This window comes from Mirounga leonina, unplaced genomic scaffold (assembly GCF_011800145.1).
Source record: "Mirounga leonina isolate KUSES-001 unplaced genomic scaffold, KU_Mleo_1.0 Mir_170, whole genome shotgun sequence".
NCBI lineage: Eukaryota > Metazoa > Chordata > Mammalia > Carnivora > Phocidae > Mirounga > Mirounga leonina.
Genome location: NW_023270433.1, coordinates 11,138,113 through 11,161,300, shown reverse-complemented (window position 1 = coordinate 11,161,300; position 23,188 = coordinate 11,138,113). Strand labels below are relative to the sequence as shown.

At 41.5% G+C, this 23,188-nt stretch overlaps 1 protein-coding gene across 8 annotated transcripts in view; it reads right to left on the bottom strand.

Annotated features, from left to right (window-relative positions):
* The window catches only part of DENND1A (DENN domain containing 1A), a 501,318-nt gene that overhangs the window by 249,080 nt on the left and 229,050 nt on the right, over window positions 1-23,188 (bottom strand). For 7 of the 8 annotated variants that reach the window (XM_035015834.1, XM_035015837.1, XM_035015835.1 and 4 more), the window contains 3 exons: window positions 14,761-14,830; window positions 9,554-9,634; window positions 4,933-4,986 (listed from right to left, as the gene is read on the bottom strand). In XM_035015834.1, coding sequence (XP_034871725.1) covers window positions 4,933-4,986; window positions 9,554-9,634; window positions 14,761-14,830 — 205 coding nt within the window. Of the gene's footprint in view, window positions 1-4,932; window positions 4,987-9,553; window positions 9,635-13,022; window positions 13,307-14,760; window positions 14,831-23,188 lie in introns of those variants that run through there. The other variant, XM_035015840.1, reaches the window with a different exon arrangement.

Below are 23,188 nucleotides of genomic sequence, written 5' to 3'. Positions count from 1 at the left end.
TCCAATCCTACCCAGACTAGAACAGTCATTTTCAGTGATGCAAGGTCCGACCATGTTGCCTCCAACACAATTTTTTTTTTAAAGATTTATTTATTTATTTATTTGTCAGAGAGAGAGACAGCGAGAGAGGGAACACAAGCAGGGGGAGTGGGAGAGGGAGAAATAGGCTTCCCGCGGAGCAGGGAGCCCAATGCGGGGCTCGATCCCAGGACCCTGGGATCATGACCTGAGCCGAAGGCAGACGCTTAATGACTGAGCCCCCAGGAGCCCTGCAACACAATACTTTCTTAGGAAACTACTGGAGAATGTTTCACCAGAATAAGGGAATAAACAAGAAGATGTGAAATCCAGGAACTCCTATTTGACAAAAAGTTATACAAGAAAGAAAATGCAATCATAATTGATCATCTCATCCCACATGCTCACTGAATTGTAAACAATTTAAAAATTTTAAAAATTTTCTGAAGATAGAGGAAAAATGGGGGAGGGAAAACATGTGAGTGAGAAGAAGTTATCTTCTACGGGGGAGAGAGGCTCAGAGGTGGTAAAAGATCTAAACTCTCAACTTCCACAGGAAAATCAATAGGTGATATCTGAAAAGAAAAATTAAGATATAGCGATATGTGCATATTAGTTTAAAACATAGAGAGAAATACTGCAACTGCTAAAATCTTGAAAGTAGCTGCCTCTGGGAAGTGGAAAGTAAGGAGAATCTGAAATTTCCATCAACAATTATGTGGTACTATATGATTTTTTAAGCCATTAATATGTATTACTTTCATAAGAATAGTAATACCATTAAATTAAAAAAATCATTAAAAAAGGATGAAGTAAATCAATATGAACAGGTTTGAGAATACATTTTAAAAAGTGAGTTGCAAAACAATATGATAGTATCATATTTATGTCTAAAGAAATGTCTACAACATACACAGGTACTCACACATATGATACAGTAAATACACAGAGAAAGGTCTGAAAGGTCTGGAAGGACACGCAAACTGGAGGGAGAATGGGACTGGGGTGGGGGAGGGACGACGGTAATTCACTTTTTTCTATATGTACTTTTTATTTAATGTTTTGTACAACAAAGATATTTGAAACATTCATAATACATTGTCATAAAAAAAAGCGCTGATAGAAAGGTATGTATTTGGTATCATCTCCATTGTGTTTTTTAAATTTTTTTTTTTTTTAAAGATTTTATTTATTTATTTGAGAGAGAGAGAATGAGAGACAGAGAGCCTGAGAGGGAGGAAGGTCAGAGGGAGAAGCAGACTCCCTGCCAAGCAGGGAGCCTAATGCGGGACTCGATCCTGGGACTCCAGGATCATGACCTGAGCCGAAGGCAGTCGCTTAACCAACTGAGCCATCCAGGTGCCCTCCATTGTGTTTTTTAAAATGTAGCTTCTAAAATTTTTTTTTTTTTATCAAAAGGACTCCTTTATCTCAAACAAAATATTACCTAATTCCCAATTTAAGCAGACAGGAATGAACCTGCAATGAATAAAGCAGGAGCAGGGACCTTGTGCTCTGGTCAGCCAGTCATCCATCCCCCCCAGGCTGTCCAGGGGTCCTAAAGCAACCTCGGGGCTCCAGGCAGCATAGTGTAGAAACTGCTACTATCATAAAGGGGAAAGAAAAACTTGGAATGTGACTTTCTCTGAGATACGGGATTACAAGCAATTTTTCTTTTTCTTTTGTTTAATACATATACATACATACCTTTCCTATAATTTGGAACAGTTTACATAATAATCCATTCCTTAACATGCCTATATAACCACCTAAAACCTCACATACTTGTAGCAGCAAGGTAAAGAGATGGCCAAAAAAGCTTTAATTAATCTTTTCAAGTTATGGTTCTATATTTATATTTCCTATTTCTTAGGTTGACTTCAATCATTTATATTTTTCTGGAAAATTTTATCTTATCTCTATCAAATTTATTGCATAATTTTACGATTATTACTCTTTTCAAAAATTCAGTTTTAAAAAGGTCTTATTTTTCAATTCTACTTTACAATATTTTCTAATTAAAACTGTAATTAAATGCTTCTAGTTTTGGCTTTTTGATTGCCATTAATTTTTTTTTTTAAGATTTTATTTATTTATTTGACAGAGAGAGACACAGCGAGAGAGGGAACACAAGCAGGGGGAGTGGGAGAGGGAGAAGCAGGCTTCCCGCCGAGCAGGGAGCCTGATGTGGGGCTTGATCCCAGGACCCTGGAATCATGACCTGAGCCGAAGGCAGACGCTTAACGACTGAGCCACCCAGGCGCCCCTAATTTTCTTTTTTTTTTTTAAGATTTTATTTATTTATTTAGAGACAGAGCACATACAAGTGGGGGAAGGGGCAGAAGGAGAGGGAGAGGGAGGATTCCAAGCAGACTCTGCACTGAGCTTGAAGCCTGACACGGGGCTCAATCCCATGACCCTGAGATCACGACCTGAGCTGAAATCAAGAGTCAGATGCTTAACCGAATGAGCCACCCAGGCATCCCTCATTTTCCAGCTTCTTGAACTGAAAGTCAAGTTCATTATTTTCTCAGTTTCTTATTTATAATAAAAGCATTAGAAGCTATCAGTTTCCCCCTGAGTGTAGTTTTGGCTGAATCCCTTAGGTTTTTGTTGTTTAGTGTTCTCGTTGTCATTAATGTCTAAACAATACACAATTTCAATGTTTTATCCCCTTTGACACCAACCACTATTTCAAGTAGACAAATATTTTTAAAACCTTTATCATTAATTTCTAGTCTTATTTCATTGCCATGAAAAGATTGGCCTGTAAGACTTTTTTTCTATTTTAGAATTTTCAGTGATCTGGTACATAGCCAATTTTTATAATTGTTCATGGCATTTGCAAATAATCCTTCAACAAAACGCCTTTTGCTATTTGTCCATGGTATGCCCCTACTTCTGCTCTCCCACTGGATCTGGGTTCCTCCATTATCTACTCCTTATTGACTGCTAAGTATCGGTAATCATCTCCTTTATGTTGTAGAAATTCCTCATATTTTTTGGCTCATGGCAGCTGCTTCTGGAATTATAAGAACATTCTTCTCCTTAATTTTATTGTTCTTTTGTCATTTCCATGGAATTTTTTTGGAGATGAAGGGCAAAATAATGGGCTCAAAGTATAGCATAGTACGTGAGAGCTCAGTCTCTAAAACCAGAAAGACCAATGTCTGAATTCTAATCCTACCACTTCTTTGCTGCAGGACCTTGAATATGTTACTTAAATTCTCAGGGCCTGTTTCTAGATATAAAATAGTAATTACAATAGTTGCACCTAAGTTTGTCAAAAGAGGTCAGTGAGAAAATGCAGGTACCTACTGAATCCATCATCTGACAAGCAGCTGTACATAGTAACATTAGCTATTGTTGCTGAAATGGGGTCTATGCTCCAAAGTTTTTATTACTTAATGTAAACAAAAAGGAAGCAGTATTTTCCACCAGAGCCTCATCATAAACATTATGGATATATTTGACAATCCCAACTAAGATAGTTATCTAACAACTTATAGTCTAACTTCATTAAGAACACATGATTACTTGAGCAACATTTATAATTTGTGAGCTCTATAGACAACATGTAAAAGAATTTCCTTTCTGTGAGTCTGTAATGATTACAAAGAAATACACCACTTACTCCAGTACTTTAAAAAAATAACCAGGTATATACCTAAAATAATTAAAAGCAGGGACCTGAACAGATGTTTGTACACCAATGTGCATAGCAGCATTATTCACAATAGCCAAAATGTAGAAAACTCATATGTCCATCAGTGGAGGAGCAAAATGGAGTATGTATATACATACAATGGAATATTATTCCGTCTTAAAAAGGAAGGAAATGCTGAGACATGTTATAACATGGATAAACCACAAAGGCATGATGCTAAATTAAATAACCAAGACACAAAAGGACAAATATTGTATGGTTCTACTTATATTAGGTAACTAATCAAATTCATAAAGAGAGACTCTGAAAGAATAGTGGTTGCCAAGGGATGGGAGGAGGGCGTAAATGGGGAGTTGTTTTTTAATGGGTACAGAGTTTCAGTTGGGAAAGATGAAAAAGTCCTGCTGATGATGACTGCACAACAATGTGAATATAGTTCACCAATGAAATGTACATTTAAAGATAGTTAAAATGGTAAATTCGATATTATATATATATATTTTGCCACAATTTTAAAAAAGTAATCAAGTGCCTACACAGTGGTGAATCTATATTTAATTCTACATAGTACTACTTATAATCTGAGTAAAACATTTTGAAAATGTGTCTAAAGGCTAGATACATAATTCAGCTTGTTCAGAGGGCAAACATTAACCTCTGCTCCCTCAGACTCATGTTCACTACCCTTAAATCTTTAAGAGGTGTGGGGGGGCGGTCTTCACACTAATACCCACAAATACTTTCTTTTACACTCTTAAAAGTGGATATAGAAATGTAGTATAATTCTACTTAAGTAAATCTATCCTAATAAAGAAATCTTTATAGAAAAGTTCTTTCTATAGAAACATTTTATTTACAACAGCAAAAACTAAAAACCACCTAAATGCACAACAGTGAAGGGAGAGCTAAGTAAATTACAAAGCAAATGGAATATTACACAGCTAACAAATAGGATTCTATGAATGAGATGGAAAAATGCATATGTGATCAGTGATTTTAACTATGTAAAAAAAATACATTCTAAAAAGACTAAAATGAGACATCAACATGTTAATAGGTGATTACCTTTGAGAAGTATAAGTAATGATCCCTCTTTATACTTTTTCTGCTTTTCAAATATTCTATTTGTTTTTGCTTTTGTAATGCATTATTTTTATAATGGGAAAATATATCCTTTTCTTTTAAATGTAAATAAAAGATAAAGAAGAATAAAAATTTAATCTCCCCCCCCCCCCCCAAGTACTCACATTCTCGGGTATGCTGGGAAGTTCTCTAGTATCAGGCACAGTAAAATAAGAATGCTGGAAAAGAAAAGCAAAAGCTATTTACTTTTGCAAAAATATGCAACAAGCACATTATTCAGAAATCAGGTAAATGATCTGAAGGTAGTTCCTCACTCAGATGAGGAAACAGAGGTTCACTCACAGGAAATGACTATAGAGTATTTTCTTTGGATAATGCTGGATTACAGCCAGACACATTAAGTCACCAGTTTGGTAGACGGAATTCTTTTCTATGAGAGATGAACTTCTTTTGGAGATATTAAATGAACAGCTCAAAGAGGTTAAAGGCTAAATTTCCCTACAATGTTTGCACATTTCTGAACACATGAAAGCTGCAGGCTTCATAATTTATTGTTCAATGAGGCAAGTGGACTTGAGGGACCAAGTATCACTAAGTTCACTCGGCAATAGCCTTACCAACCAAACCTGCCATTTCATTTTAGCATCTGAGATTATATCCATATACAAGCTGCGGGCAAAATCTGCCCCAAAGGCCCAAGTGATGTTAAGGACAGCTCCAACTGAAGGACTGCTGCACTGAGACCACTACAGATGGCTAAGAGTGAGAATTCTGTCCCCTAAGCATGCTCTGCAAAGAAGCCTCCTGACTTCTAGTGTAATCTCCAGTGAAGGGAGTGGGAGACTCAATGGAGCTGAAAACCTGACCTGTTCAAAGAACTTTCAAGGAGGCATCCCGATGTATGTAACGAGCACATGTCCCTGAGTTAAATGACAACAGGCTGGACTGATGACACCTCCTCTGAACTACTAAAGACTCAGAGGACAATGGCAAGCAGGAATGGCGAGTCTGGTGCTGGCCAATTAAAGATGGGATTGTGCAAAGGGCAGGAAAGGTCACAGCAGAGAAGGTCAGCTTAGCCATGGCCTAAGTTCAAACCTGGACCCCCAAGTGACATTTCAGGAAGTCCCTCCCCTCCATGCTTAGATAATTGCAAAATAAGTAGGTCTCAAGAAGAATGAGTTGTACAGACTTCTTGAAATGAAAAGCTGGGGGACAACCGCAGTAATGACAATAACAACAGTAATAGTATGAGCTACTTGCCTACTATTCAACAGATATCGACCTGCTACATGGAAAGCTTGATGCCAGGTATTTGTATCAGTATTATCTTTAACTTCCCTAATTTTAAGATACATATTATCTCCATATTACAAATGGGTAAACTGAGGCTTAGGGCTCTAAGGTCATAAAGCTAGCAGGTGATAGGAACTGAAACCAGGTCTGCAAGAATCCTATGCTCTTCCCACTAAAACAGCTTGCAATACCTACACTTCTTATGAACAAATTATAGCTAAAGCCACTTAAACTGAAATAAACTAAAAAGTAAAAACAAAAAACATTATGAAAAGACCACTTAAAAAAAACAAAACCCTCCACAAAGCATCATTCCAAAAACCGTGTGTCTGTGCCAAAATATTACCCATTAAGTATTAACAGTAGAGATTCTGTAGCATGAAAACTAGTTAACAATTGATTCAACTTAACAATGATTAAAATAGCAAAAGTAAAATACAAGGTTAAATGTGATGCCACGAGATACCAACTTCTATATGAAATGGCTATAGAAGGGGGTCCCAGGAAATGTTTGGTAATGGACATCCACGGATGATGGAGTGACAACGTAATGGCCTGCACAGTGAGGAAGAAAACTCAAGGGCCACAGAGTCACCACTTCCTAGCTATGTGATCTCAGGCAACCTCACTTAACAGCTCAGAACCTCAGTTGTGAACCTGTATATGGGAATTGTAAATACTTCAAAACTGTTAGGAAGAATAAATGTTACAGATGTGAAGTGCCTAGCATTCCACGAACGATATTTTAATAGAAAATTATTATTATTGCTCGACTGCTAGTTTACATTTCTATTTTTCTCAATCACCTGTATCAGACACACAGAAGTATTCTGTTCTGAAGACACAAAGTCAAGGACTGTCATTTTTCCACATTTCAGACTTTATAAACTAGATGAGATTCACCCTTCAAAATCAGAAATGCAACATGGAGAGAATCCCTCATGAACAGGAAAGAAACATATATCTGCCTTTACAGATGCAGTGGGTTGTAAATAGTGAGGCATCACAATTCCAAAACCAAGTCATCCCCAGGCTGTCCTTTGAGATTCCGTCTTGCTCCATCACCCATGAAATGCTGGGACCAGAGGAGGTCAGAAACATTCCTAGGAACCACTGGCACGAAACAGCTGCACCTCCTCCCCCCAACAGTTTCTCCTCCTGCCCCTGGGATGGCTTGTCCTTGAGGCCTGGCAGCCACTCAGGGGAAGGAGTGGCCCTGCCTCCCCAGCAGCTGGTGACCCAGCCAGGCTACTCCACAGCTTACCTGTCGGATGTCATTACAGACTGAAGCAGAGAGATCAAGCTGATTTAGGAAAAGGGACAGAGACAAAGGCAAGGTTGTTTAGCTATCTGGCAATGACCTGGGCAGGTTTAAAGCTTGTTTCTTCATCTTTTCCAGGCAGTCTTCCCTACGAGAATTTCTCTAAGATTCTTTTCCTTCCTGTGCTCTATTAAAATGAGCAAAAACCTCTAAAAGTTCCTTCTTTGCTCCCTTTTTTTCAACACCCATGGCCTAGTAGAAAGAACACAGGCTTGGAAGTTAGCCCTGGGTTTGAAAGACCCGAACTTCTCACTTATTAACCACATAGCCTTGGGTGAGCAAGTACCTTTTTTCCTCTCTAAGCCTCATCTATAGGATGACAACACTACTATCTGTTTTGCAGAGTTGTTTTGAGCACGAGGGATGCACACTTGGCAGAAATTAAGAGCTTAATGAATAGAAGATCTATTATTAGTTACTGGTAGTAATACTGCTTTCAATTTGCTCATCATAAAAAAAAACCTGTAAGATATGTTCATTTTCTTTATGAGGGCAAATACTAAGATACTAACCACTAAATATCAACACTGTACCTACTTCTGGAGAGGATGAAAGATAAAACTTTCCATTATTTTAAAAATCTATCTATTTATCTATCTATCTATCCATCTATCTAACTATCCATCTATCTATCAAAAGGCAGACTGCCACATACAACACCTCATTTGCATGTGTCTAGAGTCTTGGAAGCCTGACTACCCTACATTCTCCTACAACTAGACCCTGAGAGCTTGTTTGGAGGTTCTAACAGGGGAGTACAGCTACTCATATACCCTTGACTGAAGAACGGTCCTCCTCTATCAGAGAAGGTTGTCCTCTTTGAGCACACAGCTTCAGGAGGGATGTACATGGATGGTGAGGGAGGAAGGGGACACCTGTCTAGGCAGCCAGATCAGCCAGATCAATGGGGTGACAGATGTCACAGCCAGATCACCCTCACATCCAATAAAACTTTTTAAACATTCAGGGGAGCCTGGGTGGCTCAGTCAGTTAAGCGTCTGACTCTTGATCTCAGGGTCTTGAGATCAAGCCCTGCACTAGGCTCCATGCTCAGTATGGAGTCTGCTTGAGATTCTCTCTCTCTCTCCCTCTGCCCCTCCCCCACACCCTGTGCTCATGCACTCTCTCTCTCAAAAGAAATTAAATCTTAAAAAAAAAAAAAAAAACAACTTTTTAAACATTCAGCTCTCACAACATAGGGAAAACAGCCCCTGCATAATCAAGAGCTGGCCTAAGGGTGTCCACCTGAGAATTCTGATGAAGGTGGTGACAAGGGCTTGACCTAGAGAATTAGAGAATTCCAGTAACTGAGATATGAAAAAGATCACCTACGCCTCTTTTGATGCGTTATCCGATCAATGAGGAACTCAAGGCCCACAAGGTCAAAGGTTTTAATTAAGATCACTCAGGTCACTGGCGAAACTACAGCTAGGACTGAAACTTCCCAGTTCAGAGGGTTTTCCACCCAGCACACTATATATCACGTAGCAGGTATTTAAAAGAGTTTAAAAAAACAATTATTACTGTAGGTTAGGAACTAGGCTAGGCTCTCTCCTTCCCTGTCCTTGAGGGATTTACAGCCCAGTGGCCAAGATAGGAAAGCAGATGTGGTATGACTAAGCACTGCGACATGTGCAAGATGCTTGGGGCAAAGAAGAAAACCTTGACTAAGTCTTGGGGAAGGGGGCCCAGGGGAGGATTTCTCTGGAAATAAAATCCAAGGTGTGTTCTGAAGGATGAATGTAAGCCAGCTTGGTAAAGAGGAGAGAGGCAGTGTTGAAGGTTCAGGGGCGACAGGATGGGCAAAGAGGCATGCACAACAGTGCTGGGGGGCAAAGCATGAGGCAGGGAGCCCCAGGATGGGGGCTGAGGAGGCAGGTAGGGGCCATTCCAAGCCCAGCACCTGCCATCTAGGAGATGCTAGTGATGGGATGACAACCAGGAAGAAAGGAGCCTGGGGACATTTGGGACCCATTCCTTATCGGAATCCCAGAGAAAGGAAGAAATTGAACTCCCTGGCCTGTCTTGAGTCCAGAGGTTTCAGAGTATTCAGAGGTAGCGCTGGGGAAGGTGCAGATGACAAAAGACGATCTTGTTCGGCTAACTCCGCCTCACTGTTAATAATGAAATGGTTTCTCGGTGATCGCTAATTTTCTGCCCCCACTTACCACGCTGAGATGAACAGACACTCCTGGGTCAGGAATGGGAAGTTTGTGCAGAGTTTCAAGAAGCTCATTCCACTGATTCTCCTGAAAGAAATAAAAGGCCTAAGTAACAAAAGCAAGGCTGAGCCCTTAGTCAGAGGCCTGCAGGGAGGTCTGGGCACACAGTGAGCCGGAGGCCCTCATGATGAAGGGGGCTGGGGAGGGGCTGGCCCCAGTACAGAAATAGGCTTGATATTCAAGTAGGGTTGGACAAAAGACACTGCTTATGGCTCAATATAAGAGCCAAATAGATCCTCCCACACCAAGTTTGACATTTTCTGAGTGAGACACCTACCATGACCGCCTTTTATGGATCATATACCATAAGCTCGCAGCAAACCTATCCTCTCAACTCCATAGCAACAACTTTTAAATGCAAACAATTCTAGCTTACAGGGCGGGGGTGGTTGGGAGAAATAACGATGACACTCTAGATCTTGTCTTCATCATCATTACCCTCAATTAATTTTATTGAGTGTTCACTCGATACACACAGCAGCATCCAATTATGGAAAGTTAAAATGAACTACATACAGCAGCATGCAATATAGTATGGTGGCTGTGCATTTTAATTAGTGAAATTGAGCCACAGAATGAAATACAAAGCAGTACAAATTATTCGATTGAAAACAGATTCACTTTTAAAATGCTCAAAAGAACGCTGCTTACAGAATTATGCAAAAGCCATTTCTCCCACCCTGTGGAATTGTCTGTGCTAATATAAAAGTATTACGCTTACATGTGTTTCCATTTATCTGTTTGATGCTCAGGACTATCCCACTTCACAGACTGAAAACTGAGGCTCTGAAGGCTGAAACAACTGGACTCAGATCAGCCAGTTAGTAAGTTGCACAGCCAGGAGCTACACACAGGTTTTCTGTGTTTGAGCCCAGAGACCTCTCCACTGCTTCACAGCAGTATTGGGTCATTAATTTAAAGGACAGGCAAAAAGAGGATGAGTGCAGATTAAAAACCTGCTTCAATCTGAACTCTGATCATTCAAGTTTCTCACGGAGGAATGAACATGTGTGCATGTGCACACATGTTTAATTTTGCTCTGAAACAATCTCAAATTTACATAATTATAGGACAGCAATTTTCTATTTCCCTAACTACTTAACAGTGAGTTACTGACATTATGTTCCATCATCCATAAATACAAAGGACATTTTCCGGTACAACCACAACTAATCATCAAAATCAGGAAATTAACACTGATAGAACATTATCATCAAATCCTCAGATCCCTTCAAGTTTTATCAATTGTGCCCATAATGTCCTTGGATAGCAAAATAATCCAGCTCAGAATCACATGTTGCCTTTAGTTATGAATCTCTGGTCTTCATCAGTCTGGAACAGGTCCCGAGTCTTTCCCAGATTTGTAGGCACCTGACAGTGAGACCAGCCATTTTGTGGAATAATTCTCCATTGTCTGATGTTTTCTATTGATTCAGACTTCAATTCATTCCATTACTCATGATGTTCACTTTGATCATTTGATTAATTCATCTGAAGTCTCTACTGTGAAGGTATTCATTCTCCCTTTGTCTTTAGCAAGCATTTGGTGGAGTGATACTTTATGTAAACATCCCCTTCCTCAAACTTTTAACTTACCTATTTACTTATTTATATCGGTAAGCACACATGGTTTCCTGTTTTATTCAATGGCTATAAGCCTTTGCTATCGTTATTTGTTTTAATGCTCAAATTGTCCCAGATTGGACCAGTGGGAAGCCCTCAACCACTTCAAGTTCACTTCTGTGTCTTTCTGACATGTCCCCATCATGTTTTAAGCACTTCCTTTGAACACTTTTTGGCACAAAAAGATATCAGGCTCATTTTATACTTTCCCTGCCCTGGCCCTAGAATTAGACATTTCTTCAGAGAGCCCTGGCTCCTTTTAGTGGAAAATGTTATTTAGAAACCACGATTTGCCTACTAGGTGTGCTCATTGCTACCTGGGTACTGCTAACCCCAGACTCTTTTAGTGGTTAGAGCCAGAAAATATACTACGCATGCAGACACCCACAATAGACGCATCTTTACTGAATCCCGTATCACATATTTTGTTCATACTAATGGCTCTAATTCCAATCCAACATAGGAATCCTTCTAGTTTCCTTCCTTTTCATATTTGTAACTAAATTCTATAGAAATGAAGAATCAATCCTATTTTCTTAATATATTTACTTATTTGTATGTAACCAATCTTTTATGACTGACCCTATCCACCTAGGAGCCCTCCTTGCCCTGCTTGAATAGGGATATCCAATGCTAGGCTGCTACTGTCCACTCCTCCCCAACAAGAATGCCTTCGCCACCCCAGGCTCCAATACCCCAGTGCTCGACCACTGCAGCCCCCTTTTCCTTGTGGATCCTTCTAGATCCTCCTAGAGTTCTGATATCTGGTGCCAAGCCATTGCCAATACTACCGCATGCACATAAACAACCGCTTTGTCCCTCAGGCTCCAACACCCTCAGCCAGGCTGCTCTCCAGCTCAGATGCCCTCTTCAACCCCTGCCAGTTCTTCCATAGGGATGTCCTCAATGCCCCATCCATGGTCTGATAACCATGGTGGATCCATGACCCAGACAGACACCCCCATCATGTATCTTAGGCTCCAACACTCCACTCTGAGCTATCATGGTCACTACCAACCCCCACACCCCCCAACTGAAGCCTACCATACCCAAAGACTTCTGGACTTGGGGAGGGGATTCTGTTTTTTTAATAAAAGCTCTTTCCTCCTGTTCTAATCTGATGACCCACATCCTGCCAACAAGTAAGGCAGTTGTAGACAGATTTCCTATCATTTGTGTCGTAATTCCTTTAACCAGAAAAAGAATTAATAGAAAGAGTACTGGGTACGGGGGAAACAGACTCCACTAAAACACATCACTGATCTCAACTCTTCAATACTCCAAGAGGCAGGGTCCTTCCTGGGGCAATGGTCCAGAGGACCCGTGCACCAATTTTACGGGATAATAATCCTATCTTCCCTATGCATAGCTGTACAGACCTAAGCTTTTCTGTACCACAAGACATGTTTTTAAAAGTCTACTATGTTTTGACTAGAGCATTAATATGGAAGAAAAAAATATGTGAGCCAATCTCCAATTCTAAGACTGTTAAGAGCCTACGTGTGATGCAATTCTATTTACTAAAGATATCCTTCAAGTTTGAGTGAAAACCTGAATGTTTGACTAAAGTGAATTGTGAACATAAACTGATGAACAGACGCAAGGTGGCCTCTGAATTCATTCATCAAAGAAAAAATCACTTCAAAGAATAAATCACTTCCTTCATGACAAAATTCCCAGATACCTAAGCATCCTCTGAGAGTGAGTGTAGTGACCTAGGGAGCCATTTCTATTAGTTATTCCTTCCGATTATTGTGGCCTCTGGAATACATTGCTGGTAAGTAAATCTTACTTGAAGGAAAGATTTCTCCATTATACACGTTTTCCACTTCTTCTCCAAAGCAGCATTTCCTCAAGTATGTTCTAGGAAACACTGGTATCTCAGAATATTAATATTTGTCCTGGAATAAAAAGGGTTTGGGGCCAAACAAGATGGGAAGCATGGAATAACACGTTTCTCCATGGCAGGACCTTCTCAGAGCCACTAGGACATGAATCTTAAGGAGACAAAAATGAAACACAACCTTCCTTCTCCCCAGCCCCAATATTACTGAACTATGGCACCCTTTTTTTTTTTTAATGGATCTAATGTTCTGTAGAAAGTATGAGGAGAAAAAAATTTCTGTAACATTTAATAATAATGTATCATCAATTAAAAATATTAGGCCATTTACAAAAAGGAAAATTTAAGGAATTATATATATGGACAAATATTCAACTACTCATAAAGAAATGCAATTAAAACAATGAGACTGTTCACTTGTCAAATAAACAACAAATTCAACAAATGGTACTGGTGAGAGTATGGTGAGCCAGGCACTCCTGTACATTCCTAGTAAAGGGCATCTTTTAAGAAAACAGTACAAATTCTTCTGGAAAACAGTTCGGCAAATTTTTTTAAATGTTTATGTCCACTGCCCTAAAAAAATGGCCCCTCTGAGATTCTCCTCTTAAGGAAATACTCCAAAAAGAAGAAAATGCTTTATGTTCAAAGATGCTAATAGCTACAACTACAGTGGGGAAAAAAATCCCAAATAATGAAAACTCCCAACAGGGCCACCTGGGTGGCACAGTCGTTTAAGCGTCCAACTCTTGATTTCGGCTTAGGTCATGGTCACAGGGCCACGAGACTGAGCCCTGCATCGGGCTCCATGCTCGGTGGGGAGTCTGCTTCTCTCTCTCTCTCTCTGCCCCTCCCCCACTTTGTATGTGCACGGGTGCGCATATGTTCTCTAAAATAAATAAATAAATCTTAAAAAAAAAAAAAAAGAAAAAGAAACAACTTCCAACAACAGGGAAATGTTTCTAAGGTCCATAATAAAATGCTATGCACCCATGAAAAATATTCCACTGTTTTTACTTGCCTGGGGAAATGCTTCTGTTACTATAGCACCTGAAAAATGTGAGCTATGAAAGTCTAAATACAGCTCCAGTTGACCCTTGACATCCATGGAAGACACTTTAGCATATCATTTCTTCCAAAAGTACAGTAAAATAGAGCTAACTTTTTAAGTAATTTTTCAGACCCTTAAAAAAATTACTGAAAGTGCACAACAAAGCCTTACTGAAAGGGGAACTTGGGACAGGTGGCTAGGTCACCTGCTAGTTAAGTGTTTTACTCGCAAATCGAGCTTTGCAGCATGACATGAGCAATTCAAATTTGTGCCTCAGCAAAATTATAATTTAATACATGTCATGAACTTCCAGGGCTGCTTGGGAATATCAGCTATCAGATATCAGAATATTAACTCTGAATGCTAAGGGTCTAACTTATTATGCCTTTAACTGCAAAAGTAAAGGAAGAAAACATCCCCAAATACTAGCGATTGTTATTTTTGGGAAGGGGGAAGGGGGAACATATCAGGAGTGATTTTTCTCATCCTTCCTATTTGCGAATATCTGAAACTTTCTATAATGGGCATGAGTTACTTTTTTGGTAAACATTTTGGTGAAATATAAGGCATGTATTACTTTAATGATCAAAAAAGTTAAAGTTACTTGCTAAAAAGAATAAAATACAAGGTAAATACCTGGCCCTTTGTCGTGTAATCCGCCAAGATGTTAAGCAGCTTATAAAATACTTCGAACCAGGGAAGATAGCTGGGGAAAGAAGAGGAGAAACATGAAATATTAGTATGCAGGTCAAAAACTTTAACCAGGAGCTAATTCAAGACTGGTACATTTCAGTTCTTCCTCTACACCCTGAAGAGTCTTCCTGTTATAGGCTGCTGGAAACACAGACTGGTAGAATGCTAATTATTTCTGGGATTTTAAAAAATTGCCTGTGTAAGGCGGAGGATTGAATATCCATTATAAATTATTCCCATGCCTCAGAGCTAGAACAGGTTCATAGAGAAGAAATTCAAAGCCGACTCTGCAATCAGGAACCATCTCTGAATAGCGCCCCCAGGTCTCTCCCACCACACCCACCCTTTCCAGGAAGCTTCTGTGCAAGTCCCTCATGATTGGACACACACAGCCACACACTCACGCATACAGCACTTTCCCTGCTGCTGTCCGCAAGGTGTCCCAAAGGCCCCATGTCATACTGTGCATCAAACATCCCACCTGTACCGCACCCCTTCTAGACTACTGCAGGACGAGCTCTAACTCTCTGTCCTCACTGCAGTCTACTGGGTCCTGACCATGGCACCCCTTCACTCTGAGGACAGTCTGGTCCTGACCTCACCCTAGCCTCTCTCTGGGGGGCTTCAAGAATAATCTTTCTAAAATGCACATCTAAGTGGCCCACAGATCCAGTTCCTGCAGTGGTGCCCCATCACTAATGGACTTCTTAGGATGGCGTTGGAGGCTCTTCGTTGTCAGGTCCCCTACTGGCTGCCCGCTCTACTTCCCCACGTGCATTCTTCTCTCACTGCAGCCTCCCTCCCAGAATGGCCAGGCATCCTCAAGCCTGCCCGAGCTTGCATACACTTGGCCCTTTTCTCCCTCTGACCTTCCTGGTCTAGGCTAGCTTATTTCCACTCATCCTCCTAACGGTCCTCTGTAAGCTCCCCATCCCCGCCCCTCACGCCCTAATTCCCTCTTTTCTGTGCTGCCCTGGTCACATGCATACTCCCGTTAGAACATTCCACACACCATGTGGCACTCAATGGTGTGTCTGTTTTGCTAACAGACTGTGCATAGAGAAGGAAGGATCTCATCTTTCTTCACTTTGTCTTCCCGGGGCAAGCCTGGAGCCCGGCATACCAGCATACCGTCAGTGCTCGGTGTTGACGGAACAAACACAACCAAACAAAGACTAAGAGCAAAGGCATGTTAATGTTATAGAATTGTTGTTGAACTATCTCCCACCCCACGGCCTGCCGCGCAGAAGTTTGTCACTTAATTTAAATGGCTTTATTCTCCATTAAGAGACTTTTCCAAAGCGACAAATAGTCAAGCGAGGAGGGTGTCATACCATACCAAGCCCCTGTTGTCCTGCCCGTATCCGCCCTGCTGAGCTCACAGGTCCGTTCCTGATAGAGCTGGACGCGCAGCGGAGCGCTGATCCCGCCAGGCAGAGGGAACTCAGCACCCCGTACAGATTACCAGCTGTACCGCCGAGGGTAATAGATGAAGTGAGAGGCAATCCAGAGGACAGATAAAGTGCACAGTTCTCCATCATTAACGTCTGTCTGAAGCCAGCACATGCTACTGTAAAATTTAAGTAGCTTATCAAAATATACTGATAAGCAACTTAACTTTTCACTTCTATGACAGTATTATCACTTATGTTAATATGTTTCAATCAGCTCTGGCAGCTGCATATTGACTATTACACAGCAAATGACTGCCGCCACTTTCCACAGCATTTACTTTGACAGAGCAGTGTAAACATTCAAGAGGGATTAGGGAGGAGATAAGTTTCTCCCTTCCTATTCTGTTAAATAAACCTCGGCTGAGTTAAAAGCCATTATAGTGGGAACAATAAATCCCCTCAGACGAAAACTCTTGCCCAGATTAGAGGACTCTTAGTAAACAAATTCAACCAAGGATTACAAAAAAAATTTTTTCCCCTGAAAGAGAAAATACCACTAGTTAAATCCAGCAACTCAAAGTCAGGAAGGGAGCGGGGGTGGGGGGCCGGGGGGGCCGGGGAAGAAGAGAAAATATTGTCTTGCAAGGAAATCATGGCCTCGAGGAAATGAGAGAAAAGCTGAAGTCATTTCAGGAATACTGGACGAAGTGACGTGGGGCAGGCTGGGTTCTCTGATAATTCAGGGCTGTGGTACACACGGGAGTAGTTTCTGGGGCCCTGACTGCAAGCCCCTGCGTCCTCCACGGCCAGGGGGCTGAGGGAAGGTGACGTGGTAGGGCCGCCCGGCCCACAGCAGAGTGCCCAGCTTCTCACACGCGTCCTCAACCTCACCAAATCAATTCTTTCTGGCCACACTAAGCAGAACCCTCAGCCATGGCAGGTTTCGTAGCTACCCTAGAGATCAGCCATTTCTTTCTCGCCGTGGCCTGACCGGACGCAACTGTTGCCCACATGTTGTCCCCTGTGCACTGACAGATGAATATCCAGTGATGGCAGCGTTAAGGCCTTGAAACCAAAACCCAGCTGTCTTCTTCTTCAAAGGATCCCTCTTTTCCCCTGTTGGGAGGCCAGGGTTCACAGCTGAACCTTATCCAGTGGCGTTTCCTGTACCGCTTCATTAGCGCTGGCACGACGGCTCTGCCCGGCCCGCACGGCTGCAGGTGAGGCTAAGGAGCCGCTCCACTCCATTCTGTGCGTGTCTGTCATCATGGAGTAAACACTACTTCCCAGTCCAGAGACAGGAAACAAACACTCCATTACACTGCTCGTCCCTGGACATCTAAAGGAGTTCCAAATATCTCTGGGCCTGCTCCACCTGCTACCTTCATGCAACCACTCGGAGTCCGCAATGCCGAGAGAGCACCACCGTGCAGCGGGCTCAGGCCAACTAGGGCCCGAAAAAACAAACAACAAAGGGTCCCTGCATTGAGGAAGGCCGTGGTCCTAGTGGGGAAAAGAGACATCTACAACAACATAGTTTGTGTGAGGGGAGTTGGAACTCTTTTCCAAGGGCTTTATTTAGCTCAGGCTTTGGATCGAGTTATAAAATTATCATGGCCAATCAGCAGAGCCTTCCTTGATGGGGAAAAGCCAAAATGGGACAAGCCTGCTTCCTAGGCACTGGCCACGATCCATGCTTCTCTCACCAAATTGCAGCTCGGGTAACTCTGTCCCAGGTTCTGCCATCACTCCCTGGCCTAACAGTCAAATGGAGAGGCTTTTGTTTCATATGAGGCAATACAAAGTCTTAAACTTGGGAAGAACTCAGGGAGCATCCGAGTATTCCTACACACATTCCTACATCACAGGCCCTTGTAAGATGTGCAGGGGCAAGGTTCGAGACATAGTGCTCAGAGTCAAATGGCCCACGGTGAAAATCACCTGTAAAAGGCCCTTCAGTTGCCCCCAACATAGAGCAGACATGGTTTTATAGACACAAAGTAGCTGTCCTGAGTTTGCGGCGGGGGGGAGGGGGGGGCGCGACACATACTGAATGAAAACTGTCTATGCTCCAATCTGTCAGCTTGGTGAACTGCTTACCCTCCAGCTGAACTCAGGAACTGAGTCCGACCGAGGACAGATGACTTACATTTCTAATCTCGCTCCACTGAATGGACTGTCAGGATAATCATTCCCACTGTTTTGTGTATATACGCATGTGTCTAAGTGACCTTGTGTAAGTGTACATATGATGGGATCCCACTCCAGTGTCATAAGTATTTAGATAGAAAACCATTACAAATTTTAAAAAGCTCTCCCACATCTCTTGCTAGTAGTTGAGTTCAAAGCCATCAGATGAGGCCAAACAAGACGGGGGTGTGTGAGATGGGGAGCAACAGAGGAAGACACTGACCAAGCCAAGGAAGGTGGTCACTTGAGAGAATAACAGCTGTGAGCAGGACGTCAGAGTTCAAGCACAGGCAGGAGGAAATCCTCCTGTAGGGGCCACCAGGCCAGACTGTTGGAGTGAGTGGGGTGAGAAGGGTTTCCTCGTAAGGGAAAGTCAGGGCTCCAGCAAGATCAGGAGAGAAGAAACACAGAAGGTGGCTTGGCTTAGAACGTCAGAACTCAAGATGGGGGGAAAGCGGTGTTTAAGTAGGGGCAAGGCCTGGCACTGGGTAAGAAAGCATCTATGTCAGGAGAAAGAGGTTGACTAGACTGGTGTTGGAACCTAAGAGGAATAAAAAGAGCATGTGGAAGGGAGTTCAGTGTGGGACGTCAGAGCCTAAGTGGGTAGGAGGGCTTCTAGGAAAGGTGGTGAGGCAGAGTCCAAGGAGGTCCACAGTAGGAGGAGGCTGCAGTGTCTAAGAGGTCAGAGTCCAAGTGCGGTGAGAAGGACAGCCACAGAGGAAAGGAGCTACAGCTGTGAAGTCTGATCGAGATTGATCAAGCGTGTAAATATGTAACGGAATTACTACTATCAAAGAAGAGAGTTACAAATATGGACAAAGAGAAAAGAGAAATGAACCTTCGGTGTCCTACTGGAATTAGATTAACTGTGTGAAATCATGGAGACAAATAAAAGAAATAGAAACACAATATATGTATGTACATACATATGTGTATATATACATTATATATACATAGATTCTCTAGCTCTAGCCACTGAGGGGCCCTGGAAGCAGAGAGACGCCAATTATAATGAGCATGCTTAGTGTCCAGATCTTGGTTTTTAAGTACCATTCTTCACCAAAAGGAACCCGAGCTCCTTAAAGAAGGAAAAAAAAAAAAAGAAAAGAAATGTCTGATTCCAGAGCTGGGGCTGGGAAATATCTTGTTGTGCTAGGAAAAAGGCAGTGTTCAACACACGATTAGGACATGCCAACAGGACACAAAAGCCAGCGTGGAGGGGCTCCTGTTGACAAAATCTGTGACAATCTGAGCATCAAACCAAATAATCATAGAAAGAGATTATGTAATAATAAATAAAACAGGAAATCATGAGTCTGTGCTAATATAAATAAATGAATCGGAAGTCTGATGAGGATAAAATGAGGATATTCAGAATACACTTTTTAATTACAAAGGGAAAAAGAAGGGAGACTCCTGGGAGACACAACCTTAAGTAATGCGACAAATTGAAAGGGTGCCAATTGATAGAATGCAGTGAAACAATACAGAATTCTTCCATCATATTCTAGCCATAGACGTAGAACCCAATCCTGAGGATGAGGGACTTTCTACAAATTAACAGCCAATGTCAAGTTCAAAGAAGTGTAAGAAATGTTGAGGATCTATTCCAGAATAAGACGACAAAAGAGACAGGAAAATAAATGCAACATGTGATTCTGAACTACAGCTCGCCCCCCCCATATATAGGGGGTCCAAGTATTACATGGTAGTTTTGTGTCAAAACTTTCTGATTTTGATGATTGTAATGTAGTTAGGTAAAAGAATGTTTCTTTCTTTTTTTTTTTTTAAGTAGGCTCCATGCCCGACGTGGGGGCTGCAACTCACGAGCCTAAGATTGAGAGTCACATGCTCTACTGACTGAGCCAGGCAGGCGCCCCAAGAATGTTTTCTTTTTTAAAAAAATACACACCAAAGTATTTGGGGGTTACGGGGTATTATTTTGGCAACATCTCCCAAATGGGCATTTGTATTGTACTCACAACTTTTCTCTATTTTTTAAAGATTTTATTTATTTGAGAGAGAAAGAGCATGAGCAGGTAGAAGGGCAGAGTAGCAGACTCCCCGCTGAGCAGGGAGCCCGATGCGGGGCTCAATCCCAGGCCCCCAGGATCATGACCTGAGCCGAAGGCAGATACTTAACCAACTGAACCACCCAGGCGCCCCTTTGATATGTTTGTTATTGTTTCAAAACTGAAATAAAATGGGAGAGGACAGAATCTAAGGGGTCTTTCATTTCATCAAAGATACCATAAGTAGACCAATTAGAGTATACAGAACAATAATATGAGCTGGGAAAATAAAATTTTAAATTTTAAACCATGGCTATAGGGAGGGGCATGCAATAGAGAGAATGGCTGATTGCAACTGTGGAAATCAGTACTCCATGCACAGAGAAGGCTGAGCATCAGTTAGGTTGTTCTCAGTGTATGGGAGGAAAGCTGGGAGGGGTGGGGATAGAGTGCATTAGTGACAGAAAAAAAATCTCATGAGCAATGACTTGCAGGCTTGACGCACTGGGCCTGATTTGAGAACTGTGTGTAGTTGGGATAGCCAGAGAGAAGGGTATGGAGGCTGAAGGACAGAAGGCAAGGTAGGGATCAAAAAAGCCAGACTCCAGGGGCCTGTCATATGCCAAACTGATGGGCTTCCCCTTTATTTTGTAATCCCTGGGGGACCAAAGGGCCAGTTAAAGAGAAGTAATATTCTCAGGAAAGTATTTACAACTAGGTAGAAAGTGATTATTTCCCATTTGGCACAGTCCAGCGGATCTCAGCCTTACCAGAACATGTCTACTTTGTTACCCTAAAAAGAAAATCTTAGATAATCTAGTTATATACATAAGTTTTAAAAAGATCAATTTAAGTTCTGGTTCTAATATAAATAATAAAAAGAAAAGTACTTTATAATAAAATTTTAACATTTAAACACTCAGACACCATTATATTAGAGATATAATGAAGTAGTACTTCCCTGGGTACCAAAGAGCTGCTTTTAACTTAGGTCTGGAATGAGTTTAAAGCTAAGAAGAGTGACACAGAATAAGGTCTTTCAATTTTTCTCAGTGATTTCCACTGCCTGAGGAGCTCTTAAAACTCCATCTTGGGTACTCCAAGAGAGGTATCCTTTCTTTTCTCATTTCCTGACAGATTTTGCCGAGATTCATCGGATAAAGCATCCCTTGGTTAAGGCTAATTGGCATTCAGTATTTGAAGTTTTCAAAAAACAAAAACCCCCCAAAATTTAAAGAAAAAAAAAAAAAAAGCAGAGCAGCATGGCATACGCTGGAGACAATACGGACTTGCATCAAATAACCCTGGGTGAATCTCAGCTCTGATCCTTTCTGTGACACCTCAGGAACGCAATCAAAGACCCAGTTTCCTCTTCTGTAAGATATACACCACCTAACTAATGTAACTGAGGTATGCAGACCACACCCAGTCTGGCGCCTGGAATACTCTCCCTACCCCTCTCTGCCTAACATTCTTGCCGATCTCAGCTTTGAGAAGCTTTTTGGTTCTGTCTGGGTCCGAGGTGTCTTTAGAACTCCGTCCAAGAATTCCTCATGCCCTGCAATCACCAGAATGAATAGGAAAGCACGAGCCATTACGAGAGGAAACTACTCACGAATGATGTGACCACTTAAATCAGTAAGTCCCCACTCAGCCCTCTGGTTTGACCTAGTATCTCTCCCTGCTCCTCTGTCAGTGTCTTGCTGGTCAAACATCTACAACAAAATGTAAATAAAACTATAACCACTGCAAAGGATGCAGGATTTCATGAAGCCCTTGTCTGAGATGCTGGACACCTGCTCAGGTGCAAAGTGGCCAACAAACGAAGATCTGGCTGCATCAGACCAGGTACCAAGGGACAAAGAGAAAACTCAAAACAAACAAGGATGGTGGTACAGCAGTCACATCAAAAGAAAATGAATTCAGTATCAAAGGATTCAGAGAGGCCTGGGGGAAACTGATGAAGTCCTCAAATACTTCTGGAATAATTACTCTTTTAATGATTATGCTGAGAAAGTCAAACATAAAGTGTTATTATGTCAGAAAAACCATAATCTCTCCCTTAAAAAAATCATTATTGTCTCATGATTTATTCTATCCCACAAAGACTGCATTATTGGAATAAAAGCTAGATTTTGTTGAAATCAATTTATTTCCATAATTTGAGTTCCATTTCTTTCCTAGATAAAATCCTAAATAAAGTTTCCCCTCATTTTTACTGTAAAATTTTGATCCCCACTTAAATAGATGCACTTTACTCCCAGAATATGAGGCCCTTCTGGGCTGACCCTCCATGCAGACTCACCATAGTTTATAATGCATGCTTCTTTTGTCTTCTCCATTAGTAGTCAACTCCATGAGAGCCGGGATCATGGCTGTGTGCTGTTTAGTCTCTAATATGTGCCTGGCACAAGTTAGACATTCAGTAAGTTCCCTTGACAGCTGTAACTCACGCCTGTAGTTTCTACTAAGTCCAGTGCCACTGGAGTAACAGTCAACTAATCTTATTGGAAGGCAGGGCATTTTGGTAGGAAAATGATCCAGAACCAAAAATGACCCCTGCCAATGGACTGCTGGAGTCTGTGACAAATAATTAGAATAGAGTGAGTAAACAATCAAAGCAGATCATGAATAATGCACAAAGTTAAGGTTTCTTGCCCCTTGCCTATCCCTCCAACACAAGTAAACACCACTATCTACTTTTTGTGTTCCTACCTCAAGTACTATGGAAAAATGTCACAAAACCATGCTGATTATTTTAATTTGGCAACTTAA